The sequence below is a fragment of the Python bivittatus genome, unplaced genomic scaffold, assembly GCF_059951505.1.
Source record: "Python bivittatus isolate LINGU-HERP-01145 unplaced genomic scaffold, Pbiv_v1 ctg000160_np1212, whole genome shotgun sequence".
Lineage (NCBI taxonomy): Eukaryota > Metazoa > Chordata > Lepidosauria > Squamata > Pythonidae > Python > Python bivittatus.
In genome coordinates this window covers 9722457-9750005 of record NW_028277076.1, presented here as the reverse complement: position 1 = coordinate 9750005, position 27549 = coordinate 9722457, and the positions used below count along the sequence as shown (strand labels likewise).

The 27549-nt window shown below is 49.8% G+C and overlaps 2 protein-coding genes across 5 annotated transcripts in view; one reads left to right on the top strand and one right to left on the bottom strand.

Annotated features, from left to right (window-relative positions):
- Window positions 1-1336: 1336 nt before the first annotated feature.
- DNLZ (DNL-type zinc finger) lies at window positions 1337-5216 on the top strand. Its single transcript, XM_088147204.1, has 3 exons — window positions 1337-1745; window positions 2803-2942; window positions 4886-5216. The coding sequence occupies exons 1-3, from the start codon at window positions 1476-1478 to the stop codon at window positions 5022-5024; spliced, it is 549 nt and encodes a 182-aa protein (XP_088003330.1). The 5' UTR covers window positions 1337-1475; the 3' UTR covers window positions 5025-5216.
- Window positions 5217-5322: 106 nt separating this feature from the next.
- The window catches only part of SNAPC4 (small nuclear RNA activating complex polypeptide 4), a 32330-nt gene continuing 10103 nt past the window's right edge, over window positions 5323-27549 (bottom strand). For all 4 annotated transcript variants that reach the window (XM_088147172.1, XM_088147173.1, XM_088147174.1 and 1 more), the window contains 12 exons: window positions 26385-26491; window positions 25778-25872; window positions 24313-24407; window positions 23748-23833; window positions 23010-23420; window positions 21872-21964; window positions 21111-21336; window positions 19694-19764; window positions 19133-19240; window positions 16045-16069; window positions 13657-15407; window positions 5323-10672 (listed from right to left, as the gene is read on the bottom strand). In XM_088147172.1, coding sequence (XP_088003298.1) covers window positions 10580-10672; window positions 13657-15407; window positions 16045-16069; window positions 19133-19240; window positions 19694-19764; window positions 21111-21336; window positions 21872-21964; window positions 23010-23420; window positions 23748-23833; window positions 24313-24407; window positions 25778-25872; window positions 26385-26491 — 3161 coding nt within the window. In that variant the 3' untranslated portion in view covers window positions 5323-10579. The remainder of the gene's footprint in view (window positions 10673-13656; window positions 15408-16044; window positions 16070-19132; window positions 19241-19693; window positions 19765-21110; window positions 21337-21871; window positions 21965-23009; window positions 23421-23747; window positions 23834-24312; window positions 24408-25777; window positions 25873-26384; window positions 26492-27549) is intronic.

Sequence of the window (27549 nt, the reverse complement as noted above, 5' to 3'; positions counted from 1 at the left end):
ATATATATATATACACACACACACACACACACACACATATATATATATATAAAAAATGCCTATATGTCCCAACCTTCTAACAGAGAGACCAAGGCGATGAAAACCTGAGGCTGAAGGCTAGCCATCCCCATGCTTGAGGTATTCCCACCCCACCCCAGGCCAGGTGGCAGAACCAGGTCTTCAAAGCCTTACGGAAGGCCAGGAGTGAGGGGGCCAATCGCACCTCCGGGGGCAGGATGTTCCAAAGAGCAGGTGCTACTGCAAAGAAGGCCCGCCTTCTGGACCCCGCCAGTCGAAGTTCTTTCACCGAGGGGGTCCGAAGCATGCCCTCTCTATGTGATCGGGTGGGACGGGTTGAAGTCATAGGGGAGAGGCAGTCCCTTAGATAACCTGGTCCCATGCCATGTAGGGCTTTAAAGGTGATAACCAACACTTTGAATTGGACTCGGAAGCAAACTGGCACCCAATGCAGCTCATGGAGCAGAGGTGTTACATGGGCTCTCCTTGGGGCTCCAAAAATAGCCTGCGCGGCTGCATTCTGGGCCAGCTGTAGCTTCCAGATACTCTTCTATGTTATGTTATGTGTATGGAACTGAAGAGCATTGTTTTGATACACAATTTTACTCTCTCTCATAATGTGTGGGCATGCATGTAACAGTGCACTCTATCTTATTTACAAAGGATTAACTTACTTTGTAAAGAGCACAGCGTTTCTTTCCCCCACCTTATCCCTTTGTTGAATGCCTGATTGCCTTCCAAGAGAGCACAGCACCCCCACCCCATTTCCTTAAAAGCAATTAGCCATATGCCTGAAGCCATAAATTAGATCGGTACCAGGCAAAGAAGTCGCAACGAGAGAGGCCCTAAATTCCAAAGAAGTTAGGTATTTAAAGTTAGATTCACCTCTTTAGGCCCACCTTTACTTTTCCCTGGGTCATCCCAAAATTCCCTTGTTTGGATATGAGGGGATGTACTATCTGAAATATCTGAATATGCCTATAGAATCTTTGTTGCTCGCTTCGCAAGGTGTGGTTCTGGGCAACACTCCTTGAGCCATCCAGTTGGTTTCCTTGGCCAATAAAACCTCTGTTAAAAGCCTCATCTCAAGTCTTCTTATTTGGCTTTACTGAAACTTGGGAAATAAAAGGCGCCATACAGAACCAAGATGTTAGTGAACTACTGCACCCAGCATCCTTGGCACTCACCGGGCTGGCCAGGATTCACTCTGGAGCGCCCTGGCCAGCCCACCGGAGCAGGTGGCTGTGAGGCTCTGGTCTGGGGCGAGCCGGTGCCCCACATCCTTGCCAGGAAGGCGGGCTGCAAGAAACCCCGCGGGGCTGAGCGTACCCGGCTGCAAGACTCCCGACGGCCGCCGGATGGCGTAGGGCCCCAGCCTCTGCTGCCCCTCGCGGCGCTGCAGCTGAGTCGAGTTCCCCTCAAGGCCGGACGGGCCGCGGCGCCCGCCCTCAACAAACATGGCGGCCGCGGCCTGCGCAGCGCTCCTCCGGCGCCCCGGCTGGAGGCTCCTCAGCGGCCGCGGGCGCGCGGGCGTCGCGAGGGCCGGAGCGCGGGGGCTGGGCGGGTGGCCTGTGCGGGGGGCGTCCGCCGCTCCCTCAGCGTCTCCCGCCGCGGCTGCGCGGCCGCGGGCCTTGACGCTGGGGCCCGGAGCGCGGCGGCGGCAGCAGCAGCAGCAGCAGCAGCTCGCAAAGGCTGCGGCGCACTACAGGCTGGTTTACACGTGTAAGGTGGGTTGGCGCGGAAAGGGTCGCGGCTGCTGCCGGGGAAGAGGCCTGCGTGTGAACGCGGCGGAGGGCCGCGAAGCCGGGGGCGCCATTTTTGCACCGGGCGGGAGGCGGAAATCGGAGGAAGGGAGGCCGCCGGCGCCATCTTTGCTCTGGGCAATCAGCCGGGAAAGGGAACGGGATTCGGCGCGATGGCCTCGGGCGATCTGAAGGAGACCCAGCGGGGCCTGCGCCCTGTTCGCACGACGGGCTCCCCCCCGGGTCCTGGTTTTCACCACCCGAGACCCGGCTTGGTTCAACAGGCTCAGCTGCAAGCCAGTTTAACCCAGGTTAAGACCCGCCGAGCTGACCAGGCCGTGCCGACGCAGCCGCGGCGGGAACTCAGCCGGGGGGAGATCACCGGGGAGCCTTTTCCAGCTGGGTGACTCTCCGTCTGATAGTTACACGCCTCAGTGCCTGGGCAGCCTTGGCTGATCTGGGAAGCAAAGCTTGGTTAGGCTTAGTTGGTGCTTGGATAAGAGACCACCAGGAAATGCAAGAGCTGCTGGCTAGCATTGGAAATTTAAAAAAAGAGCCGGTCCCTTCTGTATCGCTGCTCAGAAAATGCCACGAAGGTGCTTGTGAAGATATCAGACGTTGGGGTTGACCTGAGGATGGTTTGCCCACTCAGCTGAGTAAGCTGGTGATCTTGACAGATCTGGTTAATCGAGGTCCAGCCTGGTTAGTACCAGCAGTGGGGCTGGGAAAGTGGAAAGGCGGCAGTGGCCGATTGTTTATGTATTGCTGCCAAGAAATTGCCCCGGAGATTTGCACAGCTCACCCAACAAAGGTTCCGTAAGTCTTTGAAGATGTGGCTTTGCTCCTGGGCTGGGGGGTTAGGCTGTTTGTTGAGCCCCAGGCAGTTTTATTTTGTAAAGTCATTGGGAGTTGGGCAGCCTTCAAAATGTAATAAAACAAATCATACATAAGTAAATGGGCATGTCCCCCCAATTCCCCAGCCTTTGATATCCCAGGGAAGCATTTCCTAATGTTGCTGAGCGGAGCTTGGCTTGTTTTTCAGGTATGCAGGACACGATCTGCAAAAACTATTTCCAAGGTGGCTTATCATCACGGAGTCGTCATAGTGACATGTTCAGGGTGCAACAACCATCATGTGATTGCTGATAACTTGGGCTGGTTCTCGGACTTAGATGGAAAAAGGTGAGCGTGCCCTTCTTCCGCACCCCTTTCTATTCTCTAGGGTTTGATCCTTCAGCTGCTGGAGTGAAGCTGGGATTTAGTTCCTGGGAACAGTTCAGAGCTAATACCGTGGACTAGTTTTCAGTCAAGGCTGCTGAAGTTTAGCAAGCAAATCTGCACGCGAGAAGAAGCTCTTTACTTAATCTGCTGCTTAGTAGGCAGCTCTTACAGTTCCAGGACACAAGAAGAAAACTGGTGAATGTCATGCAAGTGCCAAGAGAGAGTTTGATGTATTCAAAGAAAGACAGATTTCTGGAGAATTGGGGTTCGTTGTCAGGATCTGCGCAAGCTAGCTTGAAATCATAGGAGTTTGATTTGAATTAGCAATGTAACATTTACAGTTAAATGGTTAATTACAGGGGCGCTTGCTTGCTCCTGCCATTATAGTTAGGAGAAGGCAGGGGGAAAGCGATAAGACAGGTGCTGATGTTATCTCTGATGAGGTGCCAACAAGGCCAAGGACCGGGGCCGGATGGCTGGATGGAGCTATGTTATGAGTGGGAGGAAGGAGTGGGGTCACCACCAGGTGATAAAGAATTGTGGCACCAAGGCAACAGGGGGGGAAAGGGTTTAAAAGGCAAGGCTTTGCTTAGAGATCCTCAGACTCAACAACTTCCCTATAGATGCTGTACAATCCTCCTAATAAAGAAATCTTTAATGGAACCAAACCAGACTCCAGGAGGTTTACTGGACATTGGGAGTAAGTGTGCAGACTCTGACATTCATTTTATACACGCCACTTGGTTTCTTTGCTATTGCAGATGGCTAAATAATCCAGAAATAGTTTGTTTCAGAGAACCAGGATGGCTGGCAAGCAGTTTGTAAATAAGCCAGAATTCAAATCAAATCAAATATCTTTATTACAGTCTTTGACCAGCCTTTGTAAAAATAAACAGTACAACATAACTAATTAAAAGTTTTACACGATTGTATAACATGATGAAGATATTTGGCCACCTGGTATGTGAGTGTTGAGTCAGCATCCCTTAAAAAGTAAACATAAAATTTATCAGTATGGCCCTCAAATTTAGAGATGAATGGGGAGATCAGAACATGTATTGGGGCATCATAAAAAAGGACACCGTAAAAGGACACGAGCAAGAATTTCTGCCTCCCTGGATCCACAAGGGCGAAGTCTCTGTAAATAAGGAGTCCCGTGAAATCTTCCTGCCAGCAGTGCTGAAGGGAGGGCATCAAAGTGGGCTCTGGAAAAGGCCGCTCTATATTTGCTTAGGGTTAGATTGTATAGATACCCCACAGTAGAGGACTTGCAGCTACCTAACGTAGTGATAGAATTCAGGAGCCCTGGTGATATCATTTTTGCGATCAGTGTCCCTAATTCTTTGTTGTGCCATTGATTGGCCAAGGCTGAAAAGGTTTTCTAGACAAGTACGGTGCCAATGAGATCGGTAGCTGTCTGACAACAGCAGAGGCATCAGGCCAGTAGGATCAGACATGAGTCTGAGTCCTGAGATTAGAATCCTGGTCCAGGCCTGGGCCTTTAATGCGCCAGAATTCATAATCCACAAATCTTGGTTTACTGCTTTGGCTTGCAAAGTGAGTGCCAAGCCAGAATCCCTTCTGCGAACAAAATGCCAAAGAAACCATTTTACTCCATTATTGTTGGCTGTGACTAGTCTGTTTCAACAAGGAGAGGCTGAAAGTATCAGGAAACAGAGATAAATAAAACATGAAATCCATATGATAACCATGTAATTAAGATAAAGAGGAAAAATCATTTCAGCTTCTTTTTTATATGGAAAAGATGGCCTGTGCAGTCATTGGGGTGGGGTGTTTGCAATTTCCCATTACAGTCAGCTATAATGTTCACAAACCAAAGCTTTTTCCCAGTCACAGCTGATGGTTCCCACCTTCTTTGTAACCCAATTTTGTCTGTAAATTAGGAACATTGAGGAAATCCTCGCAGCCAAAGGAGAGAAAGTGAGGCGGATGGCAGGCGAAGACGCTCTCGAACTCTTGCTTGACGACCCCAAACAGGTGGAACTTCTGAGCAAAGGAGAAGGAGAAAAAGATCCAGAGTGATCAGAACAGATGTCTTCAATCGAAACCAGAAGAAAACAAAGAAAACTTCCATTAATTAGACCTTTCTTTGAAGCAACACTTTGTGGCATTCCTTCAGTTGAGTTTTTTCTGTCTTCTGGATTGTGGGATTGTTGTTTCTTGACCAATGCTTTTTTCCAGCTGCACAGGATAAAGTCTAGCCATTGAACATGATTTTTTTGTACTCTTCTACTGTAGGATGTGGCAGAGAAGATGTGACTGAGGTCTTGCACGCATGTGTGTACTCACGCCTTCAGGCTATTAAGGTGCTGCCTGTTGCTTTCTCAGAGCAAGAGAAACGACCCTACGTGAGGCATTCCAGGGAGGGGATCGCGTTTTCAGTTGGGTTCATTGTGTAGCTCCATCTTGGTAGCCCTACAAATTAGGAAGAAGCGTAAACTAAACCAAAACAATAAATCCAGGTTCATTGCTGTTAATGAACTAATACACCCTCGTCCTGGTTTGGCATGGTGTTAGGTTTCTTCTCTTTTTGTTCCAGAAGACGGGACAAGAAACAGTGGATTTAAATTACAAGGGGGTTGATTTTGGTAGACATTGGGAAAAAATTCCTAACGGCAACAGCAGTTCACTAGCAGAATAGACTGTCATGGGAGGGGGTAGAGGCCTACGTTGGCGTCTGGATGTCCATCTCTCAGGGGTTTGGTAGTGTTGGATTCTTGCCTGGGGTAGAGGTTGGATTAGATGATCTCTAAGGGCCCTTCCAAGCTAGGATTCCACTGCCTTTAGGACTAAGAGTGTCATTTACCACCAAGTAGGAAAAACCTCTACAGTGGGTCAGAGGAAACACGCTGGTGTTCGGAACATCCTGGACGGAAGCTCGCTGTGGCGTAGTTGGAAATTTGGGCTTGGCGATGGACATGCTGAGCCACCTCTTCCCACTCCAGCAGAGGAAAAGATGGAGGGGAACAAGCTGGCCAAATGTGAGCGCTCAGAAGGAGGAGAAAGGAAGTGCGTGACCCAGTTTGGCTCTGACTCTGCTTTTTAAATTATTATTTGTAAGCTTTCCTTTTGTAAAATAAAAGTCTCCCCTCAGCCACTGAAGGGAGGTTAAAAGAACCAGTCATCTAAGCCTCCAGTGCTTCATGTCTATTGAGTCTGGGTCAATCTGGTTATTGATAGTTCAAACAAAAGAACCCGTGACACCCCTACAAGTTTGTTTTCGCGCACCCAGGAGTTACATGTGGCTTCTTGAGTTGTCTCTAAGTCTTTGGTAGCCTTTTAAGTGTTGTCACAAAAGCACTCCAAATAATCCACATTGCAGTGGGTTCAGATAAATGCAAGGATTTTAGAAAGACCTCAACAAACACAGAAGTCTCAACAAACAGAGGAGAGAAACCTTGTAAATGTACAGAAAGAGCATCAATGAAGGTGGAAGCCTCAAAAATCATCACCAAATCCATACTGGAGAGAAACTGCATAAAGGGAAACATTACAGTAGAAGATTCTATGAACATCAAAGGATTCAGACAGAAACCATATAAATACTTCTGCGACAGGAAGCACTTCAGATGGGCCAGAGTTCTGTTTTGGATCAAAGAATTAACACACAGGAAAAATCTGCTTTTGTTAATCCTCTCTCTAAAAATGGCAAAGATATGAGTTTGCTTAATTAAAGGCATATCTTTTTCAAAGCACGTTGGCTGAGTTTATACCTTATGATAAAGAAAAATATCACTTATTTTAACAATGTCATGTATAAGTTAGGGTGCTGAAGACTTTGCAAGGCTGCTTGTCATCAGTGACACCTCAGATTGCACCCCTCTATCTCAGATGCTTTTTGATTTATACATTGTAGAAAGATCTTCATGCCAAAGCTTCCTGGGTTGTTCCTTGAGTGTTTAAGGCTACACTTTGTTGGATCCAAAGTTGTGGTCAAGTATTCTGGGGAGGACAGGCTTCTATTGACCCTCTGGCTGAACATATGTTGCTTCCATTTATTCCAATTTGTAAGCAATGTTACCGGGAAAGTTTTTGAGTCTGTAGAGCAGGGTTTCTCAACCAGGGTTCTGTGGAACCCCAGGGCTCTCTGAGAGGTCGCTAGGGGTTACCTGGGAGATCATGATTTATTTAAAAAACTATTTCAAATTCGGGCAATGTGCTCTCACAGTGATGAGCAGAGACCGAACAAAAATCTAGTTGCAACTGTTTGTGAGTTCTCTGGTACTGCACTTTAGGACTGTGTTTATTTGGTTGAATCCATTTTTAATTTTTACCTGAGATAAGGGAGACTGTTGATAACAGGTGAACACTATATTGCAGGAAGGGAGGGATATATTGAAGGAAGGGGAAGGAGAAGTGCATTTTTCAAGAAATTAATGGATTCATCCAACTTAGTCTCTGACGTCAGTCTCTCCCTCCTGTGTCTCTTTCCTGCAGTTTTCCTGTAGTTATTTTATCCCATTATTTTAAATAAATTTCATACATGGTTATTCAGTCATGTCTGAGGGTCCAATGTGGTAATTTTTGAAGAGGAGGTGTGAGGCAGGAGAGGAGATTCTAGAACAGACAATACCGATAAGTTTAATGATGATAATGAAGAATTTAAGTCTTCTCACTGGTACATCAACGGACTTAAAAAAGACTGCCTTTACAACGAAAGCTGTTTATCAATGGGTTTTACATGGACTGGTGATCCACGTTGACCTATTCCGTTGTACCTCTGTGCCAGACAACTTGCAAATGCAGCAATGGCTCCAGCAAAATTAAAAAGGCACAGCTACAAATCACAGCCCTGCTTTGGAGTTGCCATTCTTAGCAGTTGCCCATGGGTCCAGAGGAAGGCTAACGGTTGGTGTCTGGGATGGGGACTGGGAACCAGGACATTTCCTGTTTGAACCCACCCTGTGCTGCTGCTGCCTCTGTCCTGTTCCCTCGCCTCTAGAACATCCAGCTTTCTTCCTACACCTGAACTGGCTGTTGCCTTAGTTAAAAGTTTGGCCGCACTTTTTCTGTGTTGCATTATACCGTTGCTTGACTTCTTAAGAAACAGGACTCCGCAGTGCTTCAGTTACTCTTTCGAGAATAGCATATCTCCAATGCTCTGGAACCCCTGCACTGCAAAGCAGCTTCAGGGACTGGATCTGTGACACTCTGGAGCCCTAAGGTGTATTTGCTCTGAGGAAGGAGCCTGCGCTCAGCTGAGCGCCCTGCCCAGACAGGACATGTAACCCTTTAGAAGAGAGACTTCCGTCTTTCGAGGAGCCGTTTCTATTTCAGTTTTGGACTGCGTATTTCAGGCCCTCTCTCAAGCTGGCTTCTTCTCTGTAAGTGGGCAGATGATTTGTTCTTGGTCTTCTGAGCAATGATGGTTTTCCATGGAAGCCACGTTCTTTGTGAATTTCACTGATCGGATGGCTTGCATTCACTTGCAAAGATGTTGTATTTCAGTGAAGAGAGGAACATGTATTCTGACCTTACTTTAAGATACAAGTTCTTTGTGTCTGAGTTTGGAAGAGACTGTTTCCTATATTCTTTGCGGCATTTCTGTCCTATCAAACCGGAACTCAAGAGATGAAGCTTACAGCCAGTACCACTCAGCCGAAAGCACGTCAGTGTAAAGAAATCAACTGGCCCCAATCCCAGTTAGCTTCTCTTGCAAAGGTAGAACACAAACTGGACGTTTGCCTCCATTTCTCCTGTGTAATTTGGAACCCAGCTAGGACCTTAAGTCATGTAGACAATTTTTACCAGAAAATGCTGACTTGCACCAGATTAGGGGATCTGGAGGGGCTGAGTTACAATGCCGGCTGGGAATTCTGGGAGCTGCAGTCCAACCCTTTCCAGCCTGTTCTGCTGATTTAGCCATAACCAGGCTAACCAACCATGCAGAGCCATGGTCTGTTTAGCCCTGGTGTGGTTTGGGCTTGGCTTCTCTTTGTGCCTTTGCAGATGCTTCCTGTCTGGCACTGGGCTTTGCTCCTCTGGTGATCTCAGTGCTGCGGAAATGCTGGGTTGCTCCAACCCTTTCCCAACCAAGGACTTGTCTTGAGAAAATTCTTTGTTTCTCCTGCCCAGCAAACACCTCTTTCTCTCTCACCTTTTTCTCCATTTTAGCAGCACCAGATCAATGCCCCTCCGTTTCAGCTGGCCAGAAATGACTCATTTGGATGTCTGGGTTGAACTGCTGCTAAGTTCCCACCTCCTCGAGCTGAGGAACGCCACGTTGGGGGAAGAAGCCCTGGTGGACCCAAGGAAGGGGCTGGTTTCCAAAAGCAACTCCGGGAGGAGGGAAGGTCCTCTGGGGCCGAAGGACTGCCTGCCCGCCCAGCAGCTCGAACCATCTATTTTTGCTTGGAAGCCTGAATAATAGTTGCTTTGTTTCTTCCCCACCTACATGCCAATTTGTGTGAGCAGGACTACTAATCCTGCCTTTCGCATCTGCAAAGCTTCTCAGTAACAATACACAGCGTTGTAAAATACAAAGATTTTAATGCAAAAAAGATAGACTCAACTCTGAAATGAGCAAAGAATTAAAAAGTTCTGTCTGAAGCAGCTGCTATTCCAATTTAGGGAGCCTGTTATTTGCTCGCTCACGTGCAGAGGTCTAGAGGGATTCAACTGAAGCAGACATCTTAGAAGCATAACTACGTGTTTGCTTCCTCTGTGCAGAAGTATCTGGCTGTGACCATGTAGCTCTCGGGTAGCAAAATGAGAAACAGTCCATGCAAACCAAAAAGCTTCCTTCAAGGGCATCCTCAAGTCAGGGTTGCAGCTGCCAATTACTTCCCCCTCCTCCTCTCCTTGAAGGTCATTCCCATCAGCAGGGTTCAAGTATCTCTAGGAGTTAGTGCAAACGGTCTCTCTGGAAGAAGCAACTCAAGGGGAAGGGAGCCTGCAAGAAGGGGGAGCTGTAGAAAAGTTCTGAGAGTTGAGAACCCTGCCTCAGCTGGACTCACGCAACATACTTGGTTCCACCCTCTGGTTAACAAACACAATGATTCTGTTAGCAGAAAATGACATGCCCCAACAAACCAACCCTATCGTGGCTTAACACCAGATCTAGTATGTCGGGAGAGTCCCATTGTCAGTAAGAGAGCAAAAAGGGCACTTGCCTGCCAGGCAGTGGGGTGTTCACGATGTGGTCAGACAACTAGGACTCATGCCTTGTCACCTTCTGCAAGTTGCCATCCTCCAAAGTCCCAGAATTCTCAGGGTTGGCCATGCTGGCTGGGGAATTCTGGGAGCCACAACCCTAGCATATGTGGTTATGGAGAAGGCTGCTTGAGAGGTAAGGAAGGCAATTTCCCTGCATCTGAACGCAGGAGAAGCTGCAGGAGCCTGCTCGTAATTTGGTCAAAATCTGCTCAGTGACAAAGACACCAAAGAATTTTGCCACCAGAAAAATTTGATCCCTCACTTGGCTTGGCAGTCCATCTCCAGGCCGAAACGAAGAAACCACACAGTCCGGGGTGTCATCCTTAGGGACCCCAGAAACGTAACAGAAGTCTTCATGCTTGAGTTTATCAGGTGGTTTACCGGGAGGGAAGAGAACAATTGAACTGAAGAAGCTGCTGACTTTACAGCTGGAGTCTCCTTTTCCGGAGGCGCGTGCTTCTTCGGACCCTGGCCGGGCTGCTGTGATCGGAGTCTATACTGTCAGTTCCAGGCTCCTGCAAAGAAGAGGAGATTCATAGATGCAAGGCAAGGCTGATCACAGACACAGGCGGCTTCCTTGGCATGGCGGGTTGCCTGGGTCCTTCCCTCCACAAACCACTCACTCTGCTGGGGTTTCAGCCTTCCCCAACAATTCCTGATGTGCGAATTCAGCTCTCAGGATTCCATAACTGCCATAGCCATGGCTGAGAGTTCTCCTCTTAGCTTTTTCCCTTTAAATATTCATTTTCTTGGTGGCTACGAAACACTGAACACCTCCCATTTTAATACACAGGGGAACATCCTGAGTTCCCCATTTGGAGATCTGTATTGCAACTTTTAAGCTTTCTACATTCGGGGTCCTCTTCTGCTCCCACTGGTCTGCCACCCTGGTTTTGCAGGTTGGGGGCTTCTGGAGGTGCACGCTGCTCAGGCTAAGCATACAGGCCCCAGGCAAAGAATGCTATGGGCTTCCTCGAACTCAGAGGACAACCTAGATCACAACTGACTGCATGCTGGTTGAGAAGAGCAATGGGGGGGGGGAAGAGCCACCTTTCAGAGAAGCTTGGTGCACCTTCTGACTTTAGAATCCCAAGGTTCCCTTGGAGCACAAAAAAACCACTGTGCTTCTAACTTTGTTGCTCTGAAGCACAAGGATTGATTGGGCCAGTGAAAACACAGCAACCTATTCCCAGACCCTGCATCCATGCAGATCAGAAGGGCCATGCATTGAAATTAAAAAGCCCTATCTAAGTGTGTTGGATCCTTTGATTAGATGGGTGGGTGTCAAACAAAAGGGTGTCACCATTTGTTTTTCCATGGGTTTTGTCCCTTATAAGAATGTTTGGTTTGGATCATGCCTGTGCAGACTTTCTGTGCACGGATCCTGCAGATCCTCCTGGTTTTCAGAAATGCCTAGAGCGCTGCTGGAGAAAAATGAACGAACCTGAGCGAGCCCAAGAAGGAGCTTTTCTTAAAGATTATCTTGAGACAGGAGGCAAATCTTATTTATCTTTCCATCCTTATCACATCAGTAGAGGCAGCTTGCAGCCCTGTTTAAGGTGATCCGGTCCCTCCTGGGTAAGAAGGGATTGGAGGAACTTTGGAGGGCCACGGTGAGGACTATTCCAGGTATCTATCAGATAAAGTTGCTCAGAGCTGGAATCTGGCTGCACAGATCCTCTGGGGTTGCCTGAGACAGTGTTATCTGGTTATCTGGGATGAGTTTGAACCTGTCAATCATGGTGAAGTGGACAAGGTCCTTGGGACTGAGAGTTCAGCCACTTGTTTTTTAGATCAACATCCTGCTCTTGGTTGGTTAAGGCTTCTGGGAGGTGACATGCGATTAACATGTTAATGTTAACACTTCTTTGGGGGAAGGAAGGGGTGGCTCTGCTGTCACCTCCTCAAAAAGCCTTTGCTGGACCCAACAGAACTGAACAATTTCTGTCCAAACTCCTCCTCTCCTATTTAGGGAAGGTCGTTAAGATGATGTTTGGTCTCCAGCTCAAGGGCCCTTGAGGAAGCAGATTATCTCAAACCCTCTCAGTTGGGATACAGACCTACTTATAATATTGAGACAGCGCTGATTGTGTTTGCTGATGGCCTGTTGTGACAGGGGTAGTGCTCACATCTTGGCCTTCAATCTTTTAGCAGCTTTCAATGTCCTTGATAATGCTCCTTCTAATCCTCTGAATCGAAAGTGGGAGGCTTGGTGTTGTGATGACTCTCCTCTCCCCCCAGTGCCAATTCCATTCAATGTTTGGGGGCGGGGAAGAGATTGAGCTCAAAGCCCTGGCTTTGCAGGGTCCCCCGGGGCTCTCTCCCCCCACTCCTATTTAACATGGGGTAAGGTATCATCAATGCGCTGCTGGGTCAACCAAGTGATATCACCGAGGTTCTTTCCCAGTGTCTGGAGGTCGTGGGGGCCTGGGTGGGAAAGAACAGGCTTCAGCTCAACCTGACAGTCTTGGGTTTTGAGTGCTCCTAGATCTGGAGACTTTCCCTCTTTAGCTCTGAATAGGGTTGCAGTCCTCAAACAGAGTCGGTGTATAATTTGGGGGTCCTCTTGGACTTACGATTCCTGGTTAGAGAACAGCTGGCAGCTGTGGCTAAGAGTCTTTGCACAGATTCATCTTGTCCAACCATTTCTGGATCAGGAGGACCTACTCACAAGAACTCATACCTTCAACATCTCCCATTTGGATTACTGTAATGCGCTCTCCACGGGGCTGCCCTTGAAGAACATTTGGAAACTGCAACTTGTCCAGAATGCAGTGATGCAGGCAATCTTGGGCCTTTCACGATATGCTCCTGTAACACCACTGCTCTGCAAGCTGCAATGGCTTCCAGCCTCTGTTTAAGGTGCTGGTCATCCCCTGTAAAGCCCAATGTGGCACAGAGCCAGGTTGTTTGTGGGACCACCTGTCCCCAATTGTTTTTGCTCACTCCAGCATGAATGACAGGTTGGGCGTACTCTCGATCCCTTTTATTAAGCGTGCCATCTTGAGGAACTCAAGAGTCATACCTTCTCTATCACCGTTCCTGCCCTCTGGAACAGCATTCCCCCAAAGATCCAGATGGCTTTGGCCCTCTTAGCCTTGCTGAAGGGGCTAAAAACCTGGTTGTTCCTCAGACATTTGGGCTTGGAGGTTAAATGAGCCTGTTGGCTGAACTGAATCACAGAATCACAGGGTGGAAGGGACCTTGGAGGTCCCTTGGGGAGTTGTTTGGCAGTTGTCTTTTACCATTTATAAAATGCAGTGATTTTTAAGACCTCAGACATGCGTTATACTGCCTTTGGTTGTTCATTTCTATTACGTTGCTTTCTTCTTTTGGATTTTAATTCCTTGTTTCTCACCCAGTCATTTTATATGTCTGCCCGTACAAGGTGTACATATGGTATTTTATGATATGGTATGGTAAGATATCGCAGGTCCAGTTAGAAGGAAGCACCAAGATATCTTTTGAGGACTAAGCCATTCCCCACCACCAAGATTACCTCCAGCTCCTTGTTGGCCTCCGTTGTCTCATCAGGGCCGTCTCTCGCTGCTCGTTGGGGTTCTCTCCCAACTTCCTCCTCCTCCTCCTCTTCTTCCTCTTCCTCCTCCAAAGATGAGCTGGAATCTTCTCCCTGGCTGCTCTCCCACCACCTGCCCCCCGAAAGTGTCGTCCTCACCCTGGGAGGGGGCAGCGCAGCCAGAGCAGCTGGAAAGGTAAAGGCCGCCAAGAACCGCCCTCTCAGGAGCTGGTAGGCAGGGTTGTCCTGGAGCTTCTGGCGCACCACCTGCCTCAAGGCCTCCAGGTCTGGCTGGCCACACTCTTCCCGCCGGCCTTCAGGGGCCAAAAGAGAGGCAGCGCTGTGCTCCAGGGACCTTTTATTCACCAGCAATGCCGAGAGGGTTTTCAAGCTGCAGAGAAACGGGGGCAAATAAGGCAGGCCTGTTCCCAGCGAGGGAATCCTCACCTCCCGGCTCTCCTTGGCCCACTCCTTCACTGCCGCCTCTGCTTCTAGAGAAAGGAGGCGAGAAAGCGGGGAGGCCTTCCCCTCCTGGGGCGGAAGTGAGGTGGGGCAGGTCTGCTGGGACGCCAGTGCTGGGCCAGAGGGGGCGTCTAGCTCGGCTGAGGCTTGATTCGGATGGGGCGGATGCAAGGTGCCCAAGTCGGGGGTGCTGGCCGGAGTCCTTTCAGAGACAAGGCAAGGCAAGGCAGGTGCCACGGCTCCGGCAGTAGTTGGGGAGCACCGCTGCTCTGCTGAGTTCTCAAGGAGCCGCTGAGGAGGAGGAGGAGGAAGAGCGACATCAGTCAGCTGAGCACCTGCATCACTCTGTGGGCTGCTGGAAGAAAGGCCCTCCTGCAACTGGGGTCCTGCCACAACCGGAACCATAGTCGGGGCTGGGATCTTGACAAAAGTCTCTGCAGCCTGGCTGGGGTTTGGCGGCGCGCTAGAAGCACTTGCCACTGGCTTTCCTTGGCCAGGGATGTTCACGATGGTGACTGGGATAAGGCCCTGGGGGGTCAGCACCCAGCTGATGGGCAGGGCAGGCTTGGGAACGGCACCAGGCCCTGACTGGGCAGCCACCAACGTAGACAGGAGGTGGACTGAGTTCTGCTGAGCACCAAGCGGTCCCTGAGCATAAGAGGCTGGCACGGAGTTCATGTTAGTGGGATTCTGGGAGGCAAGAGGCCTGGCTGGTGCTGGGTCCTGTGCTGGCAATCGTGGGGCGGCAGCGGGGGGTCCTGCCACTTTAGGATTCCCCTGAGGCAAGAAGCCCTCTTGACTGCCCTCTCTGCCTTCTTCTGCGGCGGCCTTGTCTCTGCTCCCATTGCAAGAAAGGATCCTCTCCTGAGAGCCCCCCGCCGTCTCTTTGGAAGATGCCAAGTCCCTCCCAGCTGATGGGGCCGGAGGCACAGAAGCTGGAGCAGGAGGCGGCCTTGGTAATGGCTGGCTGCCCGTGGGGCCATGGGGGCTGCTGGCCAACGGGGCGACGGGGCCCCTTGGCTGTGGGACTATTACAGAGGGGGAGAGGAGCAGCTGAGGGGTCAGGAGGATCCTCTTCTGGGCCCCCTTCCTGGCCGTCAGCTCATGCAGCCTCTTCTCCCGCAGCAGCTCCGAGACGGTTTTCGGCTTGGGTGCTGGGCGAGGCGGCGAACGGGCCTTCCACGTGTTGGCAGGGACAGGCCCCTCTTTGGCCTTCAGAGGAATCAGCTTCTTGCTGGGCTGGCTGCTGGCCGCTGGCAGGCTGGGCTGGGCTGGGCAAAAGTAAAACAGAGAGCTCAACTCTGGGATGTTCGTAAGCTTGCCACCCAACCAAGGCTCTGAAAAGACCGCCTTCACGAGGCCCTCCCCTTCGGCCACGTCGCTTGCAGACAGAACACGCCCAGCAAGTTGCTCTTGCTCTTCCCCAGTGCGGCTGTTACGGCTCGACCCCTTGGGTGGCCTATTTGCCCAGCTGGAGGGCCCTCCTCCCTGCCATCGCCTGCCAGGGCCTGACCTCACAGAGTCCCAATCCTCCTAGGGGCAGCCCTAGGCCTCCGTTTGCGCAGCTTCACCTTCATGCATCTGCTTCCGCTACTCGGGAACGGCTGGGGGGCAAGGCGGATGGGCTGCATCCCGCACACAGCCAGGGAGGGCCCGTGGGATCCAGGGCAGAGTGAAGGCAAGTGCTTTCTACAGCAGCCTGAGGGGTCTGGAGGCTGAGGTTTGAGGGGAGGTCCTGAGCACCCCACATCAAGCCCAGGCTGGCTGCACTCCTTGGACATGGCATCTGCTCTCCTTTCTGGCCCACAGGGTGACACTTGGACCTGGCAAGGACTGCAAAGTAGGCGGGGAAACACCCCCCCAGGACTCTCCAGGGAAATTTAACGCAAAACAGAAGGAGACACACACCTTTGGCATCCTGTGAAGAAGAGGGCTACAAAGGAAAAAAGAATCAGCTTCAGAGGCTGGCAGGTTAGATCCAGTCTCTCCTCCTGCCCCACCCTCCTGGCCCCTAAAATCTCTCCTGGAAAAGGAGACCCAAAGTGAACGTGAGCTGCCCCCTTGCAGGAAAAAGCCTGCAGACCAGGGGTGCTCTGAATTAAAACGAGCAAGAAGGACAGAGGTGGGAAAGAGGATGATTGCCCGGGAAGGGACTCTTTGTCAAGGGCCCTGGGCCTGCACCAGCCTGTAGGGCCAAAAGTTGTGCTTCAATTAATCAATTAAATTGAATTTAGAGGCCACCCCACTCCAGACAACTCTGGGAGACTAAACATGATGAGATAAAAAACAGTAAGGAGTTCATTAAAAATTCTTGAATGCCTAGAAGAACATACACAATACCCCCCAAAACATCCCAAAACTAAGAGGGCTCAAAAGCCACCCTACCCCCAGGGCTCAGAACAAAGCCATGTTTTTAACAGTTTTCAGAACACCATCAGGATGGGAGCTGTATGGATCTCCAGAGGGCAGGCGCTGAGACGGAAAAGGGGCACTTCCAGGTATTGTCTAAATGAAGGGACCTGGAGCAACCCACTTTCCTGATCTCACTGGGTAGGCAGTCCCTCAAACAACCTGGCCCTATCCCATGAATGGCTTTATAGGCAAGAACCAGCACCTTAAATTGTACTTGGAAGGTAATCAATGCAGCTGGTGAAGCAGCAATGACACATGGGCATATTATGGCACACCCATCACTGCTGCAGTCTGGGCCAATTGTAGCTTTTGGGTAGCCTTCAAGGGCAGCCCCATGTACAGTGCATTACAGTAGTCCAGTTGTGAGGTGACATCTGAAGGGCCTCCTGATCTAGGAATGGGCACAACTGGCACGCCAGGTGGATCTATGCAAAGGGCCTCTAGGCCACAGCCACAACCTGGTCTTCGAGCAGGAGCTGTGCGTCCAGGATGACTCCCAACTTGCATACCAGTCTCAAATGGGGAAGTGAAACCCTGTCCAAGACTAAAGATGATGTTGAACGGGAAGGGAAAGAACGCTGCGCCCTGAGGCAACTCACAAGTGAGGAGCCATGGGTATGACCTCCTTTCCTCACTTGTCCACTCCAACTGAAACTGGCCAAGGAGAACCACCACAGCATGGTGCCTCCCATACCCAAACCTGGCCCAGGATACTGTGGTTGATGGCACAGAAAGCTGCTGAGAGATCAAGGAACCAGGATGGACGCACCACCTCTATCAGCTCTACGAGGCAGATCAGATCAAGAAGCAAATGCTGTGTAGGCCTAAAATTACTTTGATCTGTTTGTTGCCTTGGTAACAGATCTTCCCTCTCTCTGTCAAGGCCATCCTCTCTACAACCGCCATCTCCCGGCTCCGCCATAGGTCATCCACAAGCACGACCAAGGCTGCCTCTGTACTGAATCCTGGCCTGAAACTTAATTGAAGTGAATCCAGATAATCCACTTCCTCCAGGATCCTCAGCAGCTGCAGTCTGACCACGTTCTCAACAACCTCCCACAAAAGGGGAAGGTGAGAAACTGGACGAAAGTTGTTGGGTCCAAGGACAGATTCTTGAGGAGGGGGTGTGCTACCACCACCTTCAAGGAAACAAGCGCTGCTGCACAGACCCAGCTACAGGTCACCTCAACAACCCAGAAGGGATCTGGACCTCATTGACAGGTGGCCGAACTCATCCCTGGGAGTCAGAGATTCAAACTCAGTCCAGAGAACCCCACAGGACCGTCCCCAGGCCCCTCAGCTGGACCTTACCAGTCGGAATCCAATTCTGAGCTGACCTGAATGGTCCTGAAGGTGTTCCTGCGGCCCTTCCTTCCCCAGCAAGGAACAAGTCCCTCTAAACAGGGCCACCAAATGGCTGTCAGCAAATAAGGATGGAGAAATAACGTTTCACTGCCCTTACTACTGCTTTCCAGAATGCCCAAAGAGGATTCCTGGGACTTGCAATTCCAGTAGACGTGGAGGCACCAGGCCGACAGGCTGGCTTCTCTGGAATTGGCGGGGGGGGGGCGGGGGGGTGATCTGCAAGTGCAACGTCCCTGGGGAAAGGCTCCCTAAACTTTTTCCGAGAAAGGCTCTTTTGTTGAACATCCCTTCTACCTTAATGTTTTGTGCTGCAATTTCCTGCTCCCCCCCGAGCAAAAACAAAGCTATTATATCCTAACCCTTTTCAGTATTTCAAGACGGTTATCACGCCTCTTCAGACGTCACGCCCATTCTCCATCCATCCTTCATCAAATGACATTCTTGGGCAATGTACTCCGGATGTAGCCTGACCAAGCACAGGATGCAGTGCAATTTCTGCAGCTTCTTAATCTGTGAGCAACTGCATCGCACAGCTGGCTTGTGCTCAGTGGGCAATCACGACCTCTACGTTGCAGCAGGAGGCAGAAATCAGCCACCTCATGCGAAGTTAAAAAGCTAAGCAGGTCGGAACTGCTAGTAATTGGATGGGAGACCACAAGGAAACTCCAGATTTCTGGGCTAGACTGGGAAGTTAAAAAAAAAAGTCCTGGAAGAAAGCAGTGGCAATCTAACTCCGGTGCAGCCTAGGAAACTGCTAAGACCCATCCAGAGAGGCCACCAGAAGCCGAATCTGGTATAAGGCTCTCGTGCTGATCTAACGGATTCAGGGGTAACCATGATCCAAGAAGGGCAAAGACTTTTTTGCCTATACTAAAAATGCCAGGGAACGACCCTGGATCTTCGGCTTGGAAATATTCCACTTGGGGTATTTATTTAGTGAGATATGAACACGTTATAAAAAACATACATGGAAAAAACTGTCAAATCTAATTGATGTTGAAGACTCCTAATATCACCTCTGTGCCTTTGCCAACAAGGAAAACCATGAAGTATTAGGGTGAGAGAGGCATTCGGGGCACTCACCCCCCAAGCAGCACACTGGGAGCAGGAATGCCAGCGCTCCACATCAGCTGACAATGAACGTGCCCTACAAGTTCTCCTCATTCTCCTGCCTTAAGGCCCGTTTTGCCTTCAAGAAGACACACGGAGGAGGCTGTACCTGCTTGGCCTTGTCCGCAGTCTTAACAATGGCCTTCAGGAGCTCCGGCTGCTGGGATTTTCTCTTCTGAATCACTTTCATGCAGCCGTCTACATCGATATGAAGGAACTGCAAGAAAGAGACTGAGTGGTCAGCCCCAGCGAGGCAAAAGGCGTGGCTGAGAAAGGGCCTCTTTCAAAGGCACACCTGTGCAGCCAAGAAGTGAGGGCTGTTCAACTGGATGACAAAAAGTGGCTTTATGCTGCAGTTCAACCATGGCCTTCTGCAGCATTTGGGCAGGGAGAATCTGAATCAAAAAGCATGCATGCCGAAAGCCCCAGTTAAGTCAAGGCAAGGTTGAAACCGATGCCCAGTTGTGGGACGATGCAAATTCCTGCTCTCCCAGCAGAGTTGCCCATCTGGATGCTAGCAGCTTTGGGGCTCCTCTCAGAGACCTTTTGCTTCCTGCCACTCCTGGACTGACACAAGAGATCGCCCAAAGATGTCTTACTGGATGCCACCTGGCTGCAGCCAAGGAGAGGTGCATGGGCTGGCCGTCTCTGACAGGCTGGTGCCACCCACCTGAATCAGAAGTGTGAACAAAGGTGTGCTTGTGAGGTGGGCCATCTGCAGCTGCTTGAAGATCAAGTCCGCTGGAAAGAGAAAGAGAGGCCCTCAGAACCATTCTACATTCTTTTTCCTCACTGAAGACTGTTCTGGGCTGGAAGGTACCAGAAGTACAGGAATCTCTATACACGTGGTCCTCAGTTAACGGCCACTTGTTCAGCGACTGTTCAAACTTGCGATGGTGCTGAACGAGCAGTACTTATGACCGGTCCTTAAGGTTCCAGCTGTTCCAGCACCCCTGTGTCACGTGGTCATGATTTGCAACTTTCCCTGACAGCTTCCCATGAGCAAAGTCAATGGGGAAGTCGGCAGGAAGTCGTGGTTACGTGAGGTCCTCACTTAAATGATGGCAACTAGGAACTGCCAGAACTGCTGTTGCTAAGCAGTGCAGTCTCGTGACATCGCACTTGACAACTGTATCACCTAGTGATGAAAATTCCAATCCCAATTACTGTCGTTAAGCGAGGACTACTTGTACTCTGTCACTCCAGGGGAAGGACAGCTCCCACCCTGATGATGTTCAAAAAGCTACTAATTTTTTTTGGTTGATACATCTATCTGCAGGTCTCTTACGAACCCTTTTCTTCTATGGAGTCATTTGTACTTTCTTGACTCTAAGCCGCCCAGAGTCAGCTTAGAGGAATCAGGAAGCCTCTAAATTGGTTAAATAAAAGTGAATAAATTTCTCATTACTCGAAACACTGAAATGAGGGGGGAAAATTTTAATCCACAGTGGCCTAATCCAGGAAAGTACCACCATGGACAGGCTGAGGAGGGGCAACACCCTCCCACGTGTGTCAAAACCAAAATACCCTCAGGGACAGGGTGCCTAGAAAAGTCTCGTTTTGGGGCATCTCTAAGAATGAATATCCCGGGACAATTTGTGGAACAGGAGTTGAGGTGGGGAATGACTTAAACAAGGGTGGATCTTATTCTGGCCCTCTAGGTTAACAAATTAAGAGTCATCTTCTTCATGGTCCTCTGTGTCCTTTCTTTCCACCTGCTTTTTTTTTTTCACAGAAAAGCAGGGAGGATGGGAATGTTTCGCTTTATGAAAAGACAATCTTGGAAGGATCATCCACATTGGTTTTCTCTGAACCTCCGAAAGGATGCTCCTAGCTTTACGACATTTAGAAAAAATCAACAGTTCTTCCCATAAGTTAAATCCATCCTGGATTCTTCATCCTGCCCTCTTTCTTAACACAGTTCAAGAGGGGAGACAGAGAGTCTTGAGCGCCGTCCTGCAGGGATGTTTTCATGGGGATTTCTGCACTGGACAAGATGGTCTCAAGCGCCCCTCTACCCCAAGGCAGTTCTAGGCTGCCTTAAAGCGAGATCAAGCTGCTGCTTGGAGCCACTGGATCGCGGGTACCTTTTGACTTGCGGGAAGCTGCCTCCTTTACCCGATGGGCCCACTCCTGCACCATGCTCCCAGCCCAGGGGGTGACTGCCACCATCAATCTCCGGTAGATCGTTGTCTTCCACATCCCATCTTGCCGGCGGGCTCCATTCGCCTCACTGGCCAGCGGGGCCAACCGAGAACCCCCAGGGCCCATTTGGGAGCTGGAGGCAAAGCGCTTCTTTCTTCTGATTTCTCGCTGGGAAATAAGATAAATAAAATAAGAGCATGTCCCTCCTCTGTTTCTGCACGGAGGATTCCCAAGTTTCATCTGCTGAAGATTTGGCCATATGAGGAACTCATTCCAGGGACCTTGGGGCATGTAAGACATACACCTCCCTCCAAACCATCCAGTTCAACAAGTCCTTGTTCCTTTCAGACGCAAATGCCAAATCTTTGTCTGATCCCATCTTAAATCCAGTGCCCCAAAACCTATTTACGCCAGACCAATTTATAGAGGATGAGGGAGTAAAAACCCTCCTACAACCTCTTGAGCCCTCTAGAGCAGTGTTTCTCAACCTTGGCAACTTTGAGATGTGTGGACTTCAACTCCCAGAATTCCCCAGCCAGCTTGAGAAACACTGCTCTAGAGGAAACAGATATACATCAGGCAGGTTTGAAAGCTCCCTGACTGGAGGTACAGGTACAGGGGAACCCTCCATCAGAAGATTTCCAGCTTCTGTCCTTTAAAAGTGGGTGCTCGGAAGAAGCCGCTGAGCAAGGCAGGCACTTACATTTCTCCTCTGCAGCTCATAGCTGTTCCTCCTCAGCACACGCTTCACATAAGCCAAGGAAACCCTCCAAGCATCCCTCGCGTTTTCGGAATTCTGCAGAAAAGGAGGAGGAAGAACAAATTTATCAAGCAAGAATTCACATTTCAATTTTTAAACAAGAATTAAATTCTTAATCCAGTGGTGGACAGCCTTTTCTGAATGGAAGGCTTCATGAATCCTTTTGAAAGGTATGCAACCAGATAGTAGGTCAGAAACCCTATGTTTTATTTCTTTTTACATGAAACTCAAACATAGTTAATGTTACCCTCCAAGCATTGTTTAATAGTTTTCTCCATTGCATTAAATGGTCCAATTTGGTAGGGATGTGTAAAGCCTAACGTTCTCGGAATGTAGAGTTTTGGAAAACTCCATTCTTCCTGTGGACCATGCCAACCTGGTAGGCTTTGCACATCCTTCCAATTTTGGAGATCTTGGTGGGGGGGCGGGGGTTACACTCAGAAGTGCTTGGATGGATTTCTGAAGTCTCAAGTTAGGCTTCTCTACTCCTATTCTCCAAAAACAGAATTCAGGACAGGAAGTGGAATTTAGCCATTGGAACTGGATTGCCAAAGTTCCCAGCCCAAAATACTTCACAGGAGCTGAACTCCCCCCAAATACTGATTAGAAGCACCACTGACACACCAGATTCCTGGAACCAAGAAGCATTTCAGCTCCTTCTTCCTTTCCTTCTCAATCCTCAATCCTTCCTGCATTGGTATGCTTGCTTCAGGTTTTATACAAAAACGAGGAAGCCAAATGGACTTTTTACCTTTGCTGTTCAGACCCAAGAAACTTACCTACATATCAAACCAAGGTACAGAATGTTTTTCAGCCCAAGCCCCAACTTGACCTTCAAAAAGAGGGGGGGAGGGCTACACTCCTTTTCTTGAATTAACTTGCAATTAAGTTCAGTAATGGGCTGATGGCGATGATTGCTTTTAATAATAATTTTAGGACTTTCCCCCTTCTATCACCGTAAAAATGGTAATTCAGTGCCAATGCTGGAAGGGCTCTGGGAACCGTATCCAAAATCAGGGGAGGGGGACCAAAGGCCTGGGGATTTAGGTACCATACATTGCGGGGGGGGGGGGGTTCTTACCAGTCCCTCCTTTGCGTTCATCTGAGCCAATTCTGGAATCTCCGGACTGAGGGCAACGAGATCCTCTGTCCTCTGGCTCTCTGCTGGACCTAGCAGAGCCCCAGAATCCAGCCTCCTCTTCCTGTTCATGTCAAAGCCTTTGGAGAGCAGAGTGACAGCAGCCAGCTCCCCAGAGTTGGCTCCAGACAGCTCTTTCCTTGCAGGGACCCAGAGATCAATGCATGGTACTCTCCAGTGACCTGCAGCTTTGGGCTGGTAGGCCTTGGGCCCCTCATCCTCCTCCTCGGCACCATCCCCATCCAAATCCAGGTCTGAATTTTCACTGCTGGACTCCGAGGGGCTGCAGCTCCACTGGTGGACACATTTCCGCCTTGGATAAAGTCCGCTCTCTGGTTTCTTCCTCCTGTTCCTCTTTAACACAAAGAAGAGAGCTGCAACACGGAGCAAGGCACCTGGGGGGTGGGGGGAGTTACCGCAGCACCAGCATCATCCTTTCCTCCTAAAGCACTTTACAACGGCAGAAAGTAATATTTCCTGGGATATATTTAAAATCGCCAAGCCCTTCCTATGCAACAAGGCACAACCCAACTTCAGCCTGTCAGACATAATCCTCAGTGTGATGGCTTTAAAGCAGCCTTCCTTAGATCTGGTGGGACAAGAGCTGCAGGACCTGCTGTGCAACGCTGGGAATTCTGTTGCCTCAAAAGAAAGCGTCATGTAAGGAAGAGTTTAACTCACTCGATATCCCAGCAACACTTTCCACTTGCTCAGACACTGAGCTCCTGAGCGGTGGGGTAACTCCGATGCTATTTTTGCCCAGTGGCCTAAAGAGAGAGAGAAAAAAAGTAATTCCTCATCTTACTTGCTAGAACTAAAGTAATTTGTAAATACAGCACACTTCTTTGTGCCAGAAATGGCTCTCTTCTTTCTAAGGATCACCCTCAGAAATGGGCCTGCCCTTCAGGACAAGCCATCTTACAATAAAAGGCCTAAGAAAACCTAGCCATCCAATACGAATGACAGTGTCCAAAAATGTAAGTCTGGCACTGATGTTTAAATTGCCCACCACGGATTCCGGGGTGGACACAAGCAACCTTCTGCTATCCATGCAAAAATCATGGATAGCTGATCTGATAATTGAGAATGGTTGCATCTGATAGTTGAGAACCTCTCCTCTGTGAGCCACTGATGACACTTGGAGGAATAGCAGGAAACCTTTGGGGCCCGCCGAAGTCCCGCAAGAGAGAAAGGCCACACGGCTTCCTTCCCGCGCCTTTTGGTCTCGGCCAAGAATCCGCCTTACCCCTGCCATATTTTTCGGTTAGCTCTATCAGCTTCCTTTCTTCCTCCTCGCTCCACTTCCCCTTCTTTATATCGCAGTGCAATGAATGCAAGTACCTGCAATCATGGGAGGAGGCAAGAAAGAAGTTGAAGTGGTGGTTATGCCCTGCTGGGTATCGGGACCCTTTTGACATAGTTCTCTCATGCAAAAAGCCCCAAAGGTTCTCTGATTACTAAGCCAATTGCAAAAACTCTCCCAAAACTGTTCGTTCATCTCGCCCCTGCAGATACCCCAGCGCACAGCAGAGGGTGCAACCGCCTCCAGCCCTTCATATGCTGATTCTGTACCTTTCTTCCACCAGCAAAAAACCTTTCTTTAACAGACCAATACCCTGGGGCCAACTCTATTCAATCCCACAGGAATCTTTTCCTGAACACGTTGTGTAGATTTAGCCAATTTGGACTTGGTCCTGGGCACCGCCTGGGGTTACGGGGCAGAGCCTTTTCTCCCGGTCTGGAACCCTCAAGCTCTGCTCCGTGTGTCCTCTGAACCCGGAAGGGAGATGGAATAGCTCGCCCCCTCCCCTCGCCTCTAGACACAGGGACAGAAGAGAGGAGCGGCTGCAAACTGGAATTCCTTTGGCTGGGGTCTGCCTCTGACCCAGCGGCTCCAAAGTTAAAAGGGGCTGGGGCAGGAGGACCGGCCTTCTCCTGAGCAGGCCCCTGGGACAGCGGGCCCACCAGCAGAAAGGGGCCAGCCTGTCCTTCCGGTGGGCATCTATAGAAGTGCACTGCTGTGGACGGGCTTCATATATGCCAATCTTTAACTATTCTAATAATGTATTAAACTTGTACACCACCCAGCTCTCAACGACTCTGGGTGACGCGCAACAATGAAACAAAGAAATTACAGTAAAAGCAATAAAACATTAAAAGTTAAAGGTAAAAGATTCTCAGGGAAGTCCGCAGAGCACCATCTGGTTCTGAAGGTTGTCTTTGCCTTTTTGAACAATTCTCAACAGACTGCTTTGACTTGTAGTTACGTGTCCTGTTTTATTTCTTCTGGTTTTAATGTCATGCTATAACTGTCCTAAAGGAGCCTTTATAGCAAAGAACCCTTTGCTTCCTAGTCCCCAATCTGGGCTCCCTCCAGGTAGGTGGCCTTCAATTGCCAGACTCCTCAGCAGTAGCCACGGTGGATGGAGAATTCTGGGAGCTGAAGGTCATCCAGCTGTTGTACAGCCATGCCACCATGCTGCATTTTAAACTGTATGCCTGTTGGAGGAGGGCACCGTCCTCTCATCACTTGTAGGGGTGAACTCTGATAGAAGATGCTCTAGTATTACCTATAATTTGGTAATGAAAACCACCCTGTAACCTCAGGGCCGTACAGCAAGCCGGAGGTAATGCAGGGGCAGGCAGAGATATGCCTGAAGCACGCAGCAACCGTCCAATTTAAACAGCCAAAGCTCTGAGGCGGGACCCACCTGTCTCGGCACTGGATGTCGTTCCTGCCAGGGACCTCCATCCGGATTTTATACCAGTCCCGCTCTCCGTATTTCGCAACGGCCTTCAGGAGCAACTGGAAGGACAAAAGGGCGCCCAGGGTGAACGTGTGCTGCTGGAGGAGGAAGGGTGGTGCTCCTGCCCTCCTTCAAACAGCAGCAGCTGAGGAAATCGAGAAAGGGGAGGATGCCTCGCCCAGATCCCCAGGAAGTGCGAGAGACGCCAACAGGACCGCAGATCTCCAGCACTGCAGCTCCAGGGACTGCGATGGGATGCCCAAATCCTGACTTGGCCAGGCCAAGCCATCAATATCTGCACCCTAACCCCTCAAGGAAGGAGCGCAGAAAGCCACAGCCGATGGCAAAGCCCCCTTTCCAGCAGGGTCACGTAATAGGCGATGTGGGGCAGGGAGGAAGCAAAACCTTGGTTGACGAGTCCATGCACAGATCAAAGGCAGGCAGGACTAGACTCAGGATTGGCTCAAGATATTCTTTTCCAGAAAATGGCCCCACTGACCGGTTTTCCCCAGAGAAGTTAACTAAGAGATGCTTGTTGAGTCTCCCCAACAGCGACGAAAAAGGGCCTTACAGCATCCTCCTTTGGTGTCCAGGCGCCTCGCTTTAAGTTGGGGTCCACTCGCTTGGTCCACCTGTAGATCAGCTGGGCAGAGTCCCTCCCCTCCATGTAGTATGCAACTGTGGAACACGCAGGATTCACAGTCACCATTTTACGGGGACCAGAAATTTCCTATCACTTGATCACTTTTGCGTGGCACTGGAGAGGTAAGTTAGCAAGGAGGGGCTTCCTTGCACTGTCTGAGCCAGGTGCCTTCCCAGGATCACGTTCAGCTGCTTCAACATCTCAAGCATTGGCACTTACAAGCCTTGGATCTTTGGTTCTCAAAAACCAACCAAGGACATTTTGGAAGTACAGGCGGTCCTCACTTAATCATTCTTTTAGTGACCGTTCGAAGTTACAATGGTGCTGAACAAAGGGACTTACAACCAGTCCTCACGCTTACAACTCTTGCAGCACCCCCACAGTCACATGATCTCGATCTGGGTGCTTGGCAACTGGCTCGTACTTATGATGGTTGCAGTGTCCCAGTGTCATGTGATCACCATTTGTGACCTTCCCAGAGCGCTTCCGACAACCAAAGACAATGGGGGAAGCCAGATTCACTTAACAACATGATTATCTTAATGACCATTGCAAAAAAGGTCATAAAATTGGGCGTGGCTCACTTAACAACCACCCCGCTTAACAATGAATTTTCTGGTCTCTATTGTGGTCATTAAGCAAGGACTACCTGTAGCCACAAATGTCATTGGTGACTTGGCCAATCAAGTTAAAATGCTGGACCTTTGGCACCAGCAGCAAAAGCAGTACTATCTCTATAACTGAGGGATCTTTCACACACGGTCCAAGAAAGCCAATGAATTTGTGCTGGAAAACTGAGTAGCTCTACATCAGCCCCTGAGTCACAAGAGCAGAGAAATAGGGTCTAGCAAAGTTGATAATTAGTTACCCTCTGGCCCAAAGAAGAGAACAAGTGAACCAGCCACGCAGCCAGGAAACAACCCCTCCTTTGCTGGGTCAGCGTGACAGCCTCCAGATCCCTTTCCCAACTCTATGATTGTATGGAAGAAAGGGAGCAACCCTGAGCTTAGGACAGCCCTTCAAGATATCCAGAATCCCAGCCAGCAGGAACAGTTCCGGGAAGCTGTTCACCCAAAGGGTGCCCAGGTTGGGG